Source organism: Heterodontus francisci, chromosome 46 (genome assembly GCF_036365525.1).
Source record: "Heterodontus francisci isolate sHetFra1 chromosome 46, sHetFra1.hap1, whole genome shotgun sequence".
Lineage (NCBI taxonomy): Eukaryota > Metazoa > Chordata > Chondrichthyes > Heterodontiformes > Heterodontidae > Heterodontus > Heterodontus francisci.
The window spans coordinates 13,797,694-13,816,433 of record NC_090416.1 but is presented as its reverse complement, the minus strand read 5'-3'; the positions used below and the strand labels follow the sequence as shown (position 1 = coordinate 13,816,433).

At 50.4% G+C, this 18,740-nt stretch overlaps 1 protein-coding gene across 2 annotated transcripts in view; it reads left to right on the top strand.

Annotated features, from left to right (window-relative positions):
- LOC137356833 (nuclear receptor ROR-alpha A-like) overlaps positions 1-18,740 on the top strand; it is a 63,632-nt gene that overhangs the window by 13,357 nt on the left and 31,535 nt on the right. The window contains exon 2 of one of the 2 annotated variants that reach the window (XM_068022656.1): positions 6,605-6,634. The exons of the other annotated variant lie outside the window; for it this stretch is intronic. Coding sequence (XP_067878757.1) covers positions 6,605-6,634 — 30 coding nt within the window. The remainder of the gene's footprint in view (positions 1-6,604; positions 6,635-18,740) is intronic. 2 annotated transcript variants of the gene reach the window in all.

Below are 18,740 nucleotides of genomic sequence, written 5' to 3'. Positions count from 1 at the left end.
CATTTTGCTTCTGACGGTTTAACACCCTCAACCCACAAGTACTGCTTTACTCGGTGCAGCCTGCGGGTGTGACTGTCCCGCCTACTGTAACTAGTGGAGGTGACAATACAGAACTACCCAGGGAAGGGTAATGGGGTCTGGGCAACTGTAATGGGGTCTGGTCAATTGTAATAGGGGCCTGATCCTGTAATAGGGGTGCAGTCGACTGTAATAGGGGCCTGAGGTCAGTAGTGTTAGCGCTGTGCGTTCTCTGAACCCGGGAGTGTTAGCCCTGTGTATTTTCCCAATTCACTAGTCTCAGTGCTGTGCCATTGTTAACCCTACACCCTGCCTGCCCATCACCGGATCCAACGGCACATTCTACGCAAACTGCTGGGTGAGTGTTTGGCCTCCCACCCGCTGCGGGTGACTCGCAACCTAACCTGTACCACAGTGGCGTCAGCAAATACGGCTTGGTGGGAAGAGGGTCATGAGTGTAAAGTTATTGTGGAGGAGTGCAGGAAGTCGTGTCAGTCCGCGGGGGGGGGGGGGGGGTTAGTGCTGAGCGAGCATTCTGCTCGTATATTTCCATCTCTAAAGCCTCCCCTCACCACCAACACCACCAACCCTATCTCCAGCTCAAACAGGAAAGTCGACATTTCAAGACTCACACCCACAACTCTGCACCACAGATTTATGTTTCTTGTTGAAATCTCTCCCCCTCCCACCTACGAGGATCTGCTTTTTTGGGCTGCCCATTTTGTACTGCGCTGGCATCTTATCACCACCGTCTGATCTGGGGAAGCTAATGTGCATCTGGACAACACTGAAGGTTAAAGAGACCTTTCAAACGTTCTCATTTTTATATTCCGATCCGCCGCTCTGTTTCGCGCCCTTCTCGTTCAGAATATAACGCTACCCCCCATGCATAAATTTGGTCAAATTTCTCCAATGCTTTAGTTACCTTTACCAGATCTTGGTGGAACCTTTGAGCCCAAGAACTAGGAGCAGGAGTAGACAATACAGCCCCCTTGAGCTTGCTCCGCCATTCAATACGACCATGACTGATCTTCTGCCTCAATTCCATTTTCCTGCCCACTCCCCGTGCCCCTCGACTCCCTGATGTACCAAGACTCTGTCTATCTCGGACTTAAATATACTCAATGACGAAGCATCCGCAACTCCCTGGGGTCGACAATTCCAAAGATTCACAATCCTGAGTGAAGAAAGTTCTCCTCGCCCCAGTCCCAAATGATCAGCCCCTTTTATCCTGAGACTGTGCACCTGTGTTCTAGATTCCCAGCCAGGGAAAACCACCTCTCGGTGTCTACCCCGTCGAGCCCCTTCGGACTCTTGTATGTTTCAATGAGATCACCTCTCGTTATTCTAAACTCCAGAGAGGAAGGGCCAATTTACTCATGCATCTCATCTGGGACAACCCTCTCATTCCCAGGAACCAATCTAGTGAGCCTTCGCTGTACTCCCTTCAATATGACATTGGCTTGCAAAGTGGGGGGGAAAAGTACCTCGTCAAAGCTGTTCCAACTATTTTCACCGCCCTTGTGAACATTTTCACCACGCGTGTGAACATTTTCACCACGCGTGTGAACTTAACACTCATCAGAGTTGGACATTAGAGCCAGATTTCCACTCCCCCTTTGTGTGAAGAAGTGCTTTCTGACATCACCCCTGAACAGCCTGGCTCGAATTCTCCAATTTTAAGGTTCTGCCCCCTTGTTCTGGATTCTTCCCCCTCCCCCAACCCCCCCTCTCCCCAACCGGAGGGAGGGGTGGGGGGAAGATAGAGAGAAACTATCAACTCCTTTAATCCTCTTAAACACCTCAATTATATCATCCCTTAATCTTCTAAGTCGAGGGAATCCGAGTCTATGCAAGCTAGCCTCATACTTTATCCCTTTTAGCGCCAGGTAATAAACCCATCCAAAGCCAAAATATACTTGCTGAAGTGTGGTCCCCTTTCTGTACCTGTCCTGGGAGTGTTTGATGGGGACAGTGTAGAGGGAGCTTTACTCTGTATCTAACTCCCGTGCTGTACCTGTCCTGGGAGTGTTTGATGGGGACAGTGTAGAGGGAGCTTTACTCTGTATCTAACCCCAGGCTGTACCTGTCCTGGGAGTGTTTGATGGGGGACAGTGTAGAGGGAGCTTTACTATGTATCTAACCCCGTGCTGTATCTGTCCTGGGGAGTGTTTGATGGGGGACAGTGCAGAGGGAGCTTTACTCTGTATCTAACCCCCGTGCTGTATCTGTCCTGTGAGTGTTTGATGGGGACAGTGTAGAGGGAGCTTTACTCTGTATCTAACCCCGTGCTGTATCTGTCCTGTGAGTGTTTGATGGGGACAGTGTAGAGGGAGCTTTACTCTGTATCTAACCCCGTGCTGTATCTGTCCTGTGAGTGTTTGATGGGGACAGTGTAGAGGGAGCTTTACTCTGTATCTAACCCCATGCTGTACCTGTCCTGTGAGTGTTTGATGGGGACAGTGTAGAGGGAGCTTTACTCTGTATCTAACCCCATGCTGTACCTGTCCTGTGAGTGTTTGATGGGGACAGTGTAGAGGGAGCTTTACTCTGTATCTAACCCCGTGCTGTATCTGTCCTGTGAGTGTTTGATGGGGACAGTGTAGAGGGAGCTTTACTCTGTATCTAACCCCGTTTTTTTTTTAATGAGAACAGCAGCAGCATGAAACCAGGTGGGAGAGAGAGAGGGTCAGGGATATCCTAACGTAACACGCAGGCTTCACCCTGCACTCGAGGCCCAGGGAATGGTGTAGAGGGAGCTTTACTCTGTATCTAACCCATGCAACAACTGCCAGAGTAATTAAACCGATTGTGTACTTTATTGATTTGCTCATGAGTCGAACCTTCCTACCGAGAGCAGAGGAAACATTGCTTTTTGTGTCCCACAGTTTCACTAAGTAAAACCACACATGTGAGGTGAGTGCAGTTTCACGTTTAGACTGTGCTTTTTGCACGGCTCTGTGGGAGGCACTTGCATCTTTTGAAAAGGTAAAGTTTTCACCAGCGAAATCATTGTGCTGAGTAACATAATATCTGGGGGCCGTAGGGAGCGCTACCTGATCCCTTCACCCCCCTGGGATCTTGGCTTGCAGACGGGATAAAATCCTTTTCTGTCTCCTGTGGCTTTAGGAAACTGTATTGGTCCAATTTGGATGTAGGTTGCAGGACATTTGCACGAGTGTTGTCAGTGTGTGAGCACATTGATCTGCTCCCCTGATTGCCAGCTCTGCGCAGACCAAACTTGTGTCTCTTTGCATATCGAGTGGCAGTGTAGTAAACACAAGGTTGCACAGGAAAACCAGCAGGCCCAATCTAGCTTTAACTTTTTTTTTGTCACGCTCTGCTAAAAGTGTTGGCACCTCCAAAGATGCATCTAATTTGACAAAGATTTGTCCTGATAAGCTGCAACTTGACAGGTCATTGAGTAAATGAACTCTATTTCACCCCTTCATTCACAATTAAGAGATATCGCTGAAAATAGCGATATGCTGTCGAAGCTTATTGTCTTGCACTCATCAGGACAATCACAAGAATATTCGTTTTCGTGCTCTTATATCCGTTTTTGAATATTTGTATTCTCGCGGATTGTCCTGATGAGTGCAAGACGAAAAGCTTTGACAACATGTCTCTATTTTCAGCATTACTCAAGTTCGGTATGACTGAACAACTGTTAATTAAGAGTTACTTCGCTGTAATTTCCCCCAAAATCTGCAGCTCAGATTCTTGGTAGCGTTTTGGGTTGATATTTTTTTTTTTAAGTCAATGGCATGAGGGGTGCAGGCAAAAATTTGACACTTTGTCCAGCTGAGCCTAACATGGATGTTCAGCACCAACCGTTCCCTCACTCTCTAACTCCGGAGACTTGAGCACTGAGCCCAGACTTAACCAGTGCCAGTACTGTGGGGGTGCGGCACTGTCAAAGGTGCCGCCTTTCGGATGAGACGTTAAACCGAGGCCCCCTATCGGCAGCTATCGGAAGAAGAAGCTTGGGGAGGTTCTGCCCCCGTGTCCTGGGGCCGATATTTATCCCTCAACCACCATCAGTAAAAAAAAAAAAATCAGGTGATCTTGGTCATTATCCCATTGCTATTTGTGGGATCTTGCTATGCGCAAATTGGCGTCCGCTTTTCCTACATTACAACAGTGACTGCACTTCCAAGACACTTCACTGGCTGCAAAGCGATTCGGAAAGTGTTGAGGTGGTTTTCAGGAGCACTGGCGGTGCTCCACTGGGTTCCCCAGCCTCTGTCAAAAGGGTGAAAGCAATGCAAATTCTGCCTTTATATAGCACCCTTCACAAGCTGAGGACGGCCAGTGAAGTGGGAAACAATTCTGCACGCAGCTGGATCCCACAAACAGAAACGTGATAACGACCCCCAGCTCATCTGCTTTCTCGAGAGGGGCCGAGGGGCGCCTCAGTTTAACGTCTCCTCCCGCAAAGACGGCACCTCCAGCAGTGCAGCACTCCCTCGGTACTGGCACCGTCAGCCTGGATATTAGTGCTGCAGAGAGCGTGACTCGAACCCGCAGGCTTCTGACTCCGAGACAAGGGAGAGTGTACCCGCTGAGCCATGGCTGATGACTGGATAGATTTAATCTTGCATCTTTCTGGACGGGGGAATGAGTTGGGGTTGGGGAGGAGAAGTGGTTGGTGGGCGAGTAGCTGCACATTTGTTTGCAGACTTTGCACACCAGCAGCCAGACAGGGAGCTGGCTCCCTCCACCACCCTCCCACCCCCACCCCCCCCCCCCCCCCCTCCCCCAGTAGGCCAGGTGTGGGGGAAACCACACAGGCTGCCGCTCCATGCAGCCTGGTGGTGGTGGGGGGGCTGTCAGCCGTACCGAGCGACTGCTCTCAGGCAGCTGTGCGCACAATATCTGACAAAGAGAGCTGAAACTCATCCTCAGGGTCAGTCGTAGCCAATTCTCCGTCAAACAGGCACAGTGCACCCCCAGTGACACCGAGCTCTCTCACTCATCCTCTCCAATCTTCACTCTCTCATGAATTTGTATTCCATCTCTCTCTCTCCCTCTCTCTCCTCTCCCCTTCTCTCTCTCGCCTTCTCTGTCCCTCCTCTCCCCTTCTCTCTCTCTCTCTCGCCCCTTCTCTCTTGTGCCCTCTCTCTCTCTCTCTCTCTCCCCTTCTCTCTCTCTCACTCTCCCCTTCTCTCTCTCTCTCCCCTTCTCTCTTGTGCCCTCTCTCTCTCTCGCCCTCTCTCTCTCCTCTCCCATTCTCTTTCTGTCTCTCTCTCTCTCGCCCTCTCTCTCTCCTCTCCCCTTCTCTCTCTCGCCCTCTCTTTCTCTCCTCTCCCCTTCTCTCTCTCGCCCTCTCTCTCTCTCCTCTCCCATTCTCTTTCTGTCTCTCTCTCTCTCTCGCCCTCTCTCTCTCCTCTCCCCTTCTCTCTCTCGCCCTCTCTCTCTCTCCTCTCCCATTCTCTCTCTCTCTCTCTCTCACCCTCTCTCTCTCCTCTCCCCTTCTCTCTCTCGCCCTCTCTCTCTCCTCTCCCCTTCTCTCTCTCGCCCTCTCTCTTTCTCCTCTCCCATTCTCTTTCTGTCTCTCTCTCTCTCGCCCTCTCTCTCTCCTCTCCCCTTCTCTCTCTCGCCCTCTCTCTCTCTCCTCTCCCATTCTCTTTCTGTCTCTCTCTCCCTCGCCCTCTCTCTCTCGCCCTCTCTCTCTCCTCTCCCCTTCTCTCTCTCGCCCTCTCTCTCTCTCCTCTCCCATTCTCTCTCTCTCTCTCTCGCCCTCTCTCTCTCCTCTCCCCTTCTCTCTCTCCTCTCCCCTTCTCTCTCTTGCCATCTCTCTGGTATCACTCCATCTCTCTCTCTCTCTCCGTCTCTCCTCAAGAGCCTTCCCTCCAATTAAGAGAATTTTGTTTTCTCTATTGAAGCATGGCTTTGTAAAACAGATTTCAGCTGAAGCTATTCATCCTATTTCAGAAAGAACTTCTTGAATATCTTAAAGAAGAGGATTTACAGTTACAATGATAAATGGAAATGGAGACATTGATAGCACACAATGAGCTCAGAACTGCTAATGCAAGACTCTGATCAACTAGTTGTTGTGATCTGGAACGCGCTGCCTGAAAGGGCGGTGGAAGCAGATTCAATAGTAACTTTCAAAAGGGGAATTGGGGAAATACTTGGAAAGGAGACATTTGCAGGGCTGTGGGGGAAAGAGCAGGGCGGGAGTGGGACTGATGTCAAAGAGCTGGGCCAGGCACGAAGGGCTGAATGGCCTCCTATGCTAAAAGATTCACGTCGTCCCCTCAGCCTCTGTCCCCTTCTCTCTCTCTCTCCCCCTCCCACTTTCTCACCCCGACTCGCAGCGCTCCCTTTCTCTGTCTTGCCTCTTCCACCCCCACTGCTGCCTTCTCTTTCTGTGAGCAGTAATCTAGGCTGACTGTACTGAGGGAGTTGCGTATTGCTGGAGAGGTTTTACCTCAGTTGAGAATAGACCCATGACAGAGTTCTCCCTGTAATCTGGCCAACATCAGCAGAAATACACAACTGGTTATTCATAGCAAACTGAGAGGCGTGGGCAATTAGCGTGAAAAGAATTAATTTTTTTTTATTTTGTTAATTTTAGGTGATGGCATTGTCAAGAAGACTCACAGATGTAAGTGTTTCTCGATATATTCATCTCCTGTTCTGACTGGTCTGGTGTCACATTTTATTTGGAGGGTGACTTGGGCTGGGGTCTGTTGTCATTGGGTAGAGAGGGGTTACAGAGTGGGATCTAATCGAGGGGTTCGGGTGGTTTATATATAGAATAACAGATACCCGGGAGTGAGTTACAGACTGGAATCTAATCGAGGGGTTCGGGTGGTTTATATATAGAATAACAGATACCCGGGAGTGAGTTACAGAATGGAATCTAATCGAGGGGTTCGGGGGGTTTATATATAGAATAACAGATACCCGGGAGTGAGTTACAGACTGGAATCTAATCGAGGGGTTCGGGGGGTTTATATATAGAATAATAGATACCCGGGAGTGAGTGACAGACTGGAATCTAATCGAGGGATTCGGGTGGTTTATATATAGAATAACAGATACCCGGGAGTGAGTTACAGACTGGAATCTAATCGAGGGGTTCGGGGGGTTTATATATAGAATAATAGATACCCGGGAGTGAGTGACAGACTGGAATCTAATCGAGGGATTCGGGTGGTTTATATATAGAATAACAGATACCTGGGAGTGAGTTACAGACTGGAATCTAATCGAGGGGTTCGGGGGGTTTATATATAGAATAATAGATACCCGGGAGTGAGTTACAGACTGGAATCTAATCGAGGGGTTCGGGGGGTTTATATATAGAATAACTGATACCCGGGAGTGAGTTACAGAATGGAATCTAATCGAGGGGTTCGGGTGGTTTATATATAGAATAACAGATACCCGGGAGTGAGTTACAGACTGGAATCTAATTGAGGGGTTCGGGTGGTTTATATATAGAATAACAGATACCCGGGAGTGAGTTACAGACTGGAATCTAATCGAGGGGTTCGGGGTGGTTTATATATAGAATAACAGATACCCGGGAGTGAGTTACAGGCTGGAATCTAATCGAGGGGTTCGGGTGGTTTATATATAGAATAACAGATACCCGGGAGTGAGTTACAGACTGGAATCTAATCGAGGGGTTCGGGTGGTTTATATATAGAATAACAAGATACCCGGGAGTGAGTTACAGACTGGAATCTAATCGAGGGGTTCGGGGAGTTTATATATAGAATAACAGATACCCGGGAGTGAGTTACAGACTAGAATCTAATGGAGGGGTTCGGGTGGTTTATATATAGAATAACAGATACCCGGGAGTGAGTTACAGACTGGAATCTAATCGAGGGGTTCGGGTGGTTTATATATAGAATAACAGATACCCGGGAGTGAGTTACAGACTGGAATCTAATCGAGGGGTTCGGGGTGGTTTATATATAGAATAACAGATACCCAGGAGTGAGTTACAGACTGGAATCTAATCGAGGGGTTCGGGGGTTTATATATGGAATAACAGATACCTGGGAGTGAGTTACAGACTGGAATCTAATCGAGGGGTTCGGGTGGTTTATATATAGAATAACAGATACCCGGGAGTGAGTTACAGACTGGAATCTAATCGAGGGGTTCGGGGGGTTTATATATAGAATAACAGATACCCGGGAGTGAGTTACAGACTGGAATCTAATCGAGGGGTTCGGGGGGTTTATATATAGAATAACAGATACCCGGGAGTGAGTTACAGACTGGAATCTAATCGAGCGGTTCGGGTGGTTTATATATAGAATAACAGATACCCGGGAGTGAGTTACAGACTGGAATCTAATCGAGGGGTTCGGGTGGTTTATATATAGAATAACAGATACCCGGGAGTGAGTTACAGGCTGGAATCTAATCGAGGGGTTCGGGTGGTTTATATATAGAATAACAGATACCCGGGAGTGAGTTACAGACTGGAATCTAATCGAGGGGTTCGGGTGGTTTATATATAGAATAACAGATACCCGGGAGTGAGTTACAGACTGGAATCTAATTGAGGGGTTCGGGTGGTTTATATATAGAATAACAGATACCCGGGAGTGAGTTACAGACTGGAATCTAATCGAGGGGTTCGGGTGGTTTATATATAGAATAACAGATACCCGGGAGTGAGTTACAGACTGGAATCTAATCGAGGGGTTCGGGGTGGTTTATATATAGAATAACAGATACCCAGGAGTGAGTTACAGACTGGAATCTAATCGAGGGGTTCGGGGGTTTATATATAGAATAACAGATACCTGGGAGTGAGTTACAGACTGGAATCTAATCGAGGGGTTCGGGTGGTTTATATATAGAATAACAGATACCCGGGAGTGAGTTACAGACTGGAATCTAATCGAGGGGTTCGGGGGGTTTATATATAGAATAACAGATACCCGGGAGTGAGTTACAGACTGGAATCTAATCGAGGGGTTCGGGTGGTTTATATATAGAATAACAGATACCCGGGAGTGAGTTACAGACTGGAATCTAATCGAGGGGTTCGGGTGGTTTATATATAGAATAACAGATACCCGGGAGTGAGTTACAGACTGGAATCTAATCGAGGGGTTCCGGTGGTTTATATATAGAGTAACAGATACCCGGGAGTGAGTTACAGACGAGAATCTAATCCAGGGGTTCGGGTGGTTTATATATAGAATAACAGATACCCGGGAGTGAGTTACAGACTGGAATCTAATCGAGGGGTTCGGGTGGTTTATATATAGAATAACAGATACCCGGGAGTGAGTTACAGACTGGAATCTAATCGAGGGGTTCGGGTGGTTTGTATATAGAATAACAGATACCCGGGAGTGAGTTACAGACTGGAATCTAATGGAGGGGTTCGGGGTGGTTTATATATAGAATAACAGATACCTGGGAGTGAGTTACAGACTGGAATCTAATTGAGGGGTTCGGGTGGTTTATATATAGAATAACAGATACCCGGGAGTGAATTACAGACTGGAATCTAATCGAGGGGTTCGGGTGGTTTATATATAGAATAACAGATACCCAGGAGTGAGTTACAGACTGGAATCTAATCGAGGGGTTCGGGTGGTTTGTATATAGAATAACAGATACCCGGGAGTGAGTTACAGACTGGAATCTAATGGAGGGGTTCGGGGTGGTTTATATATAGAATAACAGATACCTGGGAGTGAGTTACAGACTGGAATCTAATCGAGGGGTTCGGGATGGTTTATATATAGAATAACAGATACCCAGGAGTGAGTTACAGACTGGAATCTAATCGAGGGGTTCGGGTGGTTTATATATAGAATAACAGATACCCAGGAGTGAGTTACAGACTGGAATCTAATGGAGGGGTTCGGGGTGGTTTATATATAGAATAACAGATACCCGGGAGTGAGTTACAGACTGGAATCTAATCGAGGGGTTCGGGGTGGTTTATATATAGAATAACAGATACCCGGGAGTGAGTTACAGACTGGAATCTAATCGAGGGTTTCGGGTGGTTTATATATAGAATAACAGATACCCAGGAGTGAGTTACAGACTGGAATCTAATCGAGGGGTTCGGGTGGTTTATATATAGAATAACAGATACCCGGGAGTGAGTTACAGACTGGAATCTAATCGAGGGGTTCGGGTAGTTTATATATAGAATAACAGATACCGGGAGTGAGTTACAGACTGGAATCTAATGGAGGGGTTCGGGGTGGTTTATATATAGAATAACAGATACCTGGGAGTGAGTTACAGACTGGAATCTAATTGAGGGGTTCGGGGGGTTTAGATATAGAATAACAGATACCCGGGAGTGAGTTACAGACTGGAATCTAATCGAGGGGTTCGGGTGGTTTATATATAGAATAACAGATACCTGGGAGTGAGTTACAGGCTGGAATCTAATTGAGGGGTTCGGGTGGTTTATATATAGAATAACAGATACCTGGGAGTGAGTTACAGACTGGAATCTAATCGAGGGGTTCGGGGGTTTATATATAGAATAACAGATACCCGGGAGTGAGTTACAGACTGGAATCTAATCGAGGGGTTCGGGGTGGTTTATATATAGAATAACAGATACCCGGGAGTGAGTTACAGACTGGAATCTAATGGAGGGGTTTAAAACTGAGATCTGAAAACCTGTCATATGTCCATGTTTACTGTGTTCACTGTTCCTTTTATCAGCACTGGGTGCTGTACTATTCCTTGTTTGTTACCGCTGCTGAGATCAGCAGACTGAGCACAGGCAGAGAATGGGACGTAGGCCGTCTGGGTCTGTCTCACACGTTTGCCGTCTGGACCTTTTGTGGGTGGGCAGCACTTCAGCATTTGAAATGAAGCAACTGGGCTGTAAAGGTCACGGAGAGATTGTGGTGTCATGGTTTAGGCAACGCAGGAGGTTGTGAGTTCAGAATCCCACCGCAGTGCGTGGTGCAAGCTGTGGGCAGTCGCCCTTTTAGGCGAGGGAACTAGCAAACACCCCTCCCCCCCCCCCCCCACCACCCCTGCTTGCCCAGTCTGCACCGCAGTTGGCTCCAGCCACACACCGTGGCCCAGCAAGCAATTCAACTCTAAAGTAGGCACCGCAGTGCAGTAGCACACCCACCGCTGGGTCAGAAGGTCATGGGTTTGCGTCCCCACTCCAGAAACTTTTGAGCACATTTATCCAGGCTGACGCTCCCAGTGCACGTACTGAGGGAGTGCTGCACTGTTGGAGGGACTGTCTTTCAGATGAGACGTTGCACCTGCCTGCCCTCGCGGGTGGATGTAAAAGATCCCACGGCCGCTATTGGGAGAACAGCGAGGGTTTGGCGGGGGGGGTGGTGGGGGGGTGGGGAGGAGCCCAATATTTATCCCTCAACCAACATCACTAAAAGATAGATGAGCTGGTTAGTATCACATTGATGTCTGTGGGATCATGCTGTGCGCCGATTAACTGCCGCGTTTCCTACATTTCAACAGTGACTACACTTCAAAAAGTACCTCATTGGCTGGTCAAGGGCCTTGGGACGTCCAGAGGTCGTGAAAGGTGCTATAGAAATGCAGATTTTTATTTTAATCCCTCTCTGTGGATTCTAGCTGGGTGTAAAGGTCGGGGTGCTTGCACGAGGGAGCAGCACAGTCGAACTCCGTGCCCCCCGGGATAGCAAAGCGATCCCACTCTTCCTGTCCCTTCGCAGTGGTGGAAAGTGCATGTGCATTGGATGAGGAGTGTGATGCCCCTTGTGGTCAAATATCCAGTTGAGAGTCAGTGCTTCCCTTAGACATGGAGGAGGGTTCATCTGGAGGCTGGAGAGAGAGGGTGACTGAGGAGAGGGAGAGTGGAAGGGGGGGGGAAGGGAGAGGAAGGACAGAAGAGGGAAAGAGAGGAGGGAAACAGAGAGAGAGAGAGGGGAGGGAGGGTTGTGGGATGGAATTCAACAGAGAAAAGGCTGCTTGGGCCCATCGCTGCATGCCCCCTCCTCCACCCCTCCGTCTCCCTTGCCCACGCTCTGTTGGCTGTCTGACAGCCCCACGCTTTTGAAGGGGGTCCAGGTGCTGAATCGACGCTGGGCAGGAAACAGCTGCTCAAGGCCCCCCCCCCCCCCCACTCCCCCAGGCTAACGGCACACGCCGAGACCCAGCTCGCCACGCCAGAGACGCCAGGGCTGCCACCTGCCCGAGCCACATCTAACGCCCGCCCCACTCTCGCAGCTTCGAGGTGGGAGACAGGAGGGTGGTCCGAGCAGTTACACCAACACAAAACCCAAAGTGCGCACCTCTCAGGGTGGGGAAAACAGGCTGCTCATCGGTTTATCTTGTTTTAAAGAGGATTTATTCCTCGGATGCTGATGGGGCCCCCTGAGGAATTAAAGAACATGCATTCCTACAAAGTGCTTTATAGAGAGAGAGGGAGAGCGGTAGGCGAGAGGGGGTGTGATGAGAGGTGAGGAGGGGAAGTGTTGGGGTGGGGGGGTGACAGGAGAGGGCCTGAAAGTGACAGGAAGGGGAAACGGGGAGGAGATACCGGGGGTGGGGTGGGGGGGGGGGGGGGGGGGAGATTGGTGAGAGGAGGGTAGAGTGGGGAAGAGAGAGACCAGGGGGCTGAGGGGAGCCAGAGAGAGAGAGAGAGAGGGAAAGGGAGGGTGGAAAGAGAGACGGAAATGAGGGACTGAGACCGGGAGCAGAGGGGAAAGACTGAGGGACTGAATTCAGTGTAGGGTAATGCGAGGAAGCGACAGACAGAGACTGAGAGTAGCGAGACGACAGAGTTGGGGGTGGGGGTGGGGGGGGGGAGGTGGAGGAGACAGGAATCTAGGAAAGGAGCAACAGAGGAGAGAGAGAGAGAGAGAGAGAGAGGGAAGATGAAAGTAAGGAAAAAGAAAAGGAGGCTATTTCGTAAAGCTCGATGAATGGAAATTGTGCCGAGCCTGGGTTTTTGTGGCTTGTGTTTTGGAATTTTCCAGTTTGTGTTCATTGGCCCTCTCTGTGGCAGGACCCCATCCTGTGGTTGGTTACACTGAACGCCTGTCATAGTTAGTGGGTGTGACACATACTGAGCCCTGGTGGAACAGTAGCAGTTAAAGGGCTGACTTGCAGCTTCCTGGCTCTCACACCCGGTGCGTGAGGAGCCTGTGGGTTAGACGCTCTGGCAGGTGGTGAGGTGAGCAGGAGAATTTAAAGAGAAAAAAGAGACCCCACTCCCTCCCCCCCTCCTCCTCCTCTCCTCGCACCTCACCCTCAGCGCACCAGTTAGCAGACGTACAGAGAACCTACGACCTCTGTGAGTTCAGCGATGAGAGGTAAGTGACGTGTCTGTTTTAGAATCAGGGGCTGATGCAGCACAGAAGGAGCCCATTCGGCCCATCCTGCCTCTGCCAGCTCTCTTGAAATTTCTGTTGAATTATTCTGCTCCGTCCCCAGCATTTTCAGCTATTTATCCAATTGCCCTTTTGAAAGTTACTATTGAATCTGCTTCCACCGCCCTTTCAGGCAGCGCGTTCCAGATCACAACAACTCTCTGCGTTAAAAACAATTCTCCTCATCTCCCCCTCTGGTTCTTTTACCAATTATCTTCAATCTGTGTCCCTCTGGTTACCGACCCTCCTGCCACTGGAAACAGTTTCTCCTTATTTACTCCATCAAAACCCTTCCTGATTTCGAACGCCCCGATTAAATCTCCCTCTTAACCTTCTCCGCTCTAAAGGAGAACAATCCCAGCTTCTCCCAGTCTCTCCACATTAACTGAAGTCCCTCGTCCCTGCTCCCATTCCGGTAAATCTCCCTCCGCACCCTCTCCGAGGCCTCCTAAAGTGCGGGGCCTAGAATTGGACCCAATCCCCCAGCTGGGGCCGATCCAGTGATTTAGAAAGGTTTAGTATAACTGCCTTGCTGTTGCACTCCGTGCTTTCTCAACTTGTCCTGTCACCTTCAAAGGCTTGTTTACATACACCCCCAGGTCTCTCTGTTACTGTAGCACCTTTTCAAATGTTCTTTTCTCTTTTTTTGGAACATGAGAGGAGAGGGGGGGGGGGGGGGGGGGGGGGTGACAAGGGGAGAGGTGGCAGGGGCAAGAGGAGGGGAGGAGGAGAGTGCGGGTGAAGGAGAGCACGGGGCAGGGGGAATGCTGGGGTGAGGGGAGAGAGAGAGAAGGTTGAAAGAGAAGGGAGCGGCTGAGTAGGGGAAGAGAGAGAGAGAGAGAGGGGGGTGGAGAGAAAGGGGGACCGAGGAGAGGAGAGGAAGGAGAGGGGAAGGGAGAGTGAGGAGGGAGTGGAGAGGGGTGATAGAGAGAGAGAGAGAGAGAGAGGAGGGAGAGAGCCTCAGTTTTTTCGGCTGGTGTCTCTCCCATGACGTGACAGTCGGAGGTGAGGCTCTGGCAGGCCCGGCTTGTTGCCTAGCAACCCACGGGCCGAGGTAGGCAGATCTCCATTGTGTTCAGCCCTCATCGTCCCTACAGGCAACAACCACCCTCTGCTGCCTAGCCGACCACCGCCCCCCCCCCCCACCCCCTTTCATGAGTCTGGATGCACCCGAGAGAGAGGGCGAGCGAGCCAGCGGGCTGCTCGACTTTGGAAGGCATCACCGTAGCCGAGATTGATCCTGTCCTCCCCTCCCCCACATTCCTCAGGGTTCACCAGTGGGAACTCTTGGTCTTATTTAACCCCTACAAATCCCCGGGAAAACGGAGGAAAAAGGAATGACAAGTTACAAGAAAACATTAATACGCTTGTAGAACGAGTGTGTAACTGGCAAATGAATTCCAACGCGGATAAGCTTGAGCTGGTATATTTTGGTAGGAAGAATACGATTCTACATGGGGTGGATGGACGGACGGATCTGGGGAGTACACAGTGCACAGTGGCGCAGTGGTTAGCACCGCAGCCTCACAGCTCCAGCGGGGGAGACCAGAACTAGGGGGCCATCGTTTAACGTCTCATCCAAGTAACGGGACCTCTGACAGTGCAGCACTCCATCAGTACCGGCACCGGGAGTGTCGGCCCGGATTTTGTGCTCTAGTTTCTAATGTGGGATTTGAGCTCCCTCAGTGCTGGAGTGTTGGCCCAGGTTTTACACTGTAGGTCCGGCAGGGACAGGATTTGTGGTCCCAGCAGGTGTCTCCTCTGTCAAAGATTCACTCCTGCGCGTGTCACACTGACACACTGACCTGTAATCGGAGAAATGATCCATTGAGGGAAGTTAGACTGTCCACTAATATAATATATAATAAAATCAAGAAATGCTGGAACCACTCAGCAGGTCTGGCAGCATCTGTGGAAAGAGAAGCAGAGTTAACGTTTCGGGTCAGTGACCCTTCATCAGAACTGACAAATATTAGAAAAGTCACAGGTTATAAGCAAGTGAGGCGGGGGTGGGGCAAGAGATAACAAAGGAGAAGGTGCAGATTGGACAAGGCCACATAGCTGACCAAAAGGTCATGGAGCAAAGGCAAACAATATGTTAATGGTGTGTTGAAAGACGAAGCATTAGTACAGAATAGGTGTTAACGGACTGAAGATTAAACAGCAGCAAGTACAAACATGAAAAAAAACAGTGGGGAAGCAAACGGAACAAACTAAGATGAAATGAAATAAATTTAAAAAAAAATTTTTTTGCAAAAAAAGTAAAATGGGGGGCCCGTCACGCTCTGAAATTATTGAACTCAATGTTCAGTCCGGCAGGCTGTAGTGTGCCTAATCGGAAAATGAGATGCTGTTCCTCGAGCTTGCGTTGATGTTCAGTGGAACACTGCAGCAATCCCAGGATAGAGATATGAGCATGAGAGCAGGGGGTGGGGGGGGGGGGGGTGTTGAAATGGCCAGCAACCGGAAGCTCAGGGTCCTGCTTGCGGACTGGGCGGAGGTGTTCCACAAAGCGGTCACCCAGTCTGCGCTTGGTCTCCCCAATGTAGAGGAGACCACACTGTGAGCAGCGAATACAGTATACTACATTGAAAGAAGTACAAGTAAATCGCTGCTTCACCTGAAAGGAGAGTTTGGGGCTTTTCTGAGATTTGTCAGTTCCGAAGAAGGGTCACTGACCCGAAACGTTAACTCTGCTTCTCTTTCCACAGATGCTGCCAGACCTGCTGAGTGGTTCCAGCATTTCTTGTTTTCATTTCAGATTTCCAGCATCCGCAGTATTTTGCTTTTGTTTTGCTTTTATTATTAGACTGTCCACTGTTGTGCTGTCTGAATCAATCACCATACGAAAATACTGGAGTCGTTCCCTTGTTGCACGTTTACGGAGGGAATGAGTTAAAAGCTGTCATCATTATTTTCAAATCCCCTCCATGGCTTCCTCACCCCCCTCCCCATCTCTGTCGCCTCCTCCAGCCCCGACAACCCTCCGAGATCTCTGCGCTCCTCCAATTCCGGCCTCTTGCCCATCCTCCCCGATTCCCATCGCTCCACCATTGGCGGCCGTGCCTTCAGCTGCCTGGGGGGCCCTAAGCTCTGGAATTCCCTCCCTAAACCTCTCCGCCTCCCTCTCTCTCCTCCTTTAAGACGCTCCTTAAAACCGACCTCTTCGACCGAGCTTTTTTGGCCGCCCGTCCCCTAATATCTCCTGATGTGGCTCGGGGTCAGATTTTTTTGCCTGATCCACGCTCCTGTGAAGCACCTTGGGGAACTTTCACTACGTTAAAGGCGATTCGCAAATGCAAGTTGTTGTTGAGGAGGTCCGCAGCCAAATGATTTTTGAAAGGGCAGATGTGGTGCTTGGGTGGGGGCCAGCTGCTGCTTGAAGAGGGAGGGGAGAGTCATCGTCTCCGGGCAAAGGCCGCGAGCGGGGACATTGAGCGGCGTCTGTCTCTGTCGGGCAAGTGAAAGGTGAGCGATTTGTGCAGCAGGGAGACGGGGAGAGAGAGAGAGAGAGAGAGAAGAGCAGTGTGTGTGTGTGTGGTGTGACAATGTGCTGGCTCAAGTGTAACTGGGTAGACACGCTAATTACTGATCTAAAGTAAGTAACGTACCGAACTGATCTAAAGTAAGTAACGTACCGAAAGGAATGCTTGTGTTCCATTAACATCAGTATATCTCCGAAACAGTCAGTCTGAAGGACATTGCTCCAGGTCGCTTTAACCCAGTCTTGCCTCCTGTTGGGGCAGAGGGCACGGCCTAGGAGGCCGAGTGAGGGTGGGTAGTGCATGTTTGTTTTTAAAAATTTGAGGCTGTTCTTTTAAGCTCTGGTTGCACTTGGCTCAGATGCAAATCAGCATTTTCTGTTTCCTCATGACTCTCAGGCTCTCTCGCTCTCAGTCTGCCAGTCACCGTGACTGAGAGGAGATGGGCAGGAAACGCTCAGGACGTTCAACCTCGAAGCACTTTATCAGCATTTTCGCTTTCAGGCTGTCCGCACATCTCGGCGTCACGTCATGCCAGGGCCCCCCCCCCCCCCCCCCGTGTAACTCGACCGATGGCGGACCTACCTGGCACTTTGAGGGGGGGGGGGTCGTGGTTCACGGCGCGACTCTGCATCGCTTTACTCAGTGATGGGAGAGTTGGGGGAGGGGGGGGGGCTACAGGCGGGCAGAGGGTGCGGGACAGTCTGAGCACCAACCCCCCCCCCCCCCCCACCCTCCCCGCGCCCGTCATGTTCACTCGCAGCCGGGCAACACTTGGGGCTTACCACTGCTATCCCCTGTGGTCAGGTGAAGGAGATAAAGGGGTCCCGCCTGGAGCGTGAGCCCAGAATTTGGGCCTGTCTGTGATGCCCCCTACAGTCGAATGGCCTGCCCACGGAAAAATTCAGGGGGAGGGTGGGTGATGTTGAACGAGCCGCGTTCCATTCACACTCTTGACAGGCTAGTGAGGAAGAGGGGGTGTCTGTAAAGTCCCTGACAGACTGACAGAACAGAGAGGAACCCCTAAAGGTCAGATCAAATGGAATACTTGCCTCCCCCACCACTCTGCATAGATACAAGGCAAATGAGTCACCTCCCTGTCAAAGCCAGATAATTGTATATATGAGTGTGTCAGCGTGTATGACACGTTAATGTGTTCACACCTGTTTGTGTACGGGAGTATTTGTGCCTTAGGATTCTCCTTTGATATTCCCTCACTGTGCCACATACCTGTAGTACTGGTGTCCGCACCCACTACTGACCCCCTGACAAACCCCTGCCCATATATTCCTCACCATCAACACGGAGTGAGAATTTGCTCGGATCTGACTTCAAAGCTTATATATGTTTAGTCGGTACCCTAGCTGTAACTATCTCTGTGCTCCTCTCCCAGTCCAAATCTTCCTCGCTCACTTCTTCTTTCTGTTTATCTTCACTGACCGCCTCTGCCTCTCCCTTTCCCTCCCCATCCCCTCTCCCTCTCTCTTTCTATCCCTCTCTCTTCCCTCCCCCCTCGTCTCCCGCCCCCCTCCTCTCTCTCTCCCCTCCCCCCCTCCACCTCTCTCTCTCCCATCCCCCATCTCTCTCTCTCTCTCCCATCCCCATCTCTCTCTCTCTCTCCCATCCCCCATCTCTCTCTCTCACTCTCCCATCCCCTCTCTCTCTCTCTCTCTCTCCTTCCCCCCACTCTCTTCCCTCCCCCTCTCTCTTCCCTCCCCTCTCTCTTCCCTCCCCCTCTCTCTTCCCTCCCCCTCTCTCTTCCCTCCCCCTCTCTCTTCCCTCCCCCTCTCTCTTCCCTCCCCCCCTCTCTTCCCTCCCCCTCGCCCTCTCTCTCTCTCGCCTCCCCCTCTCTCTTTCCCCTCCCCCCTCTCTCTCTTTCCCCTCCCCCTCTCACTCGCCA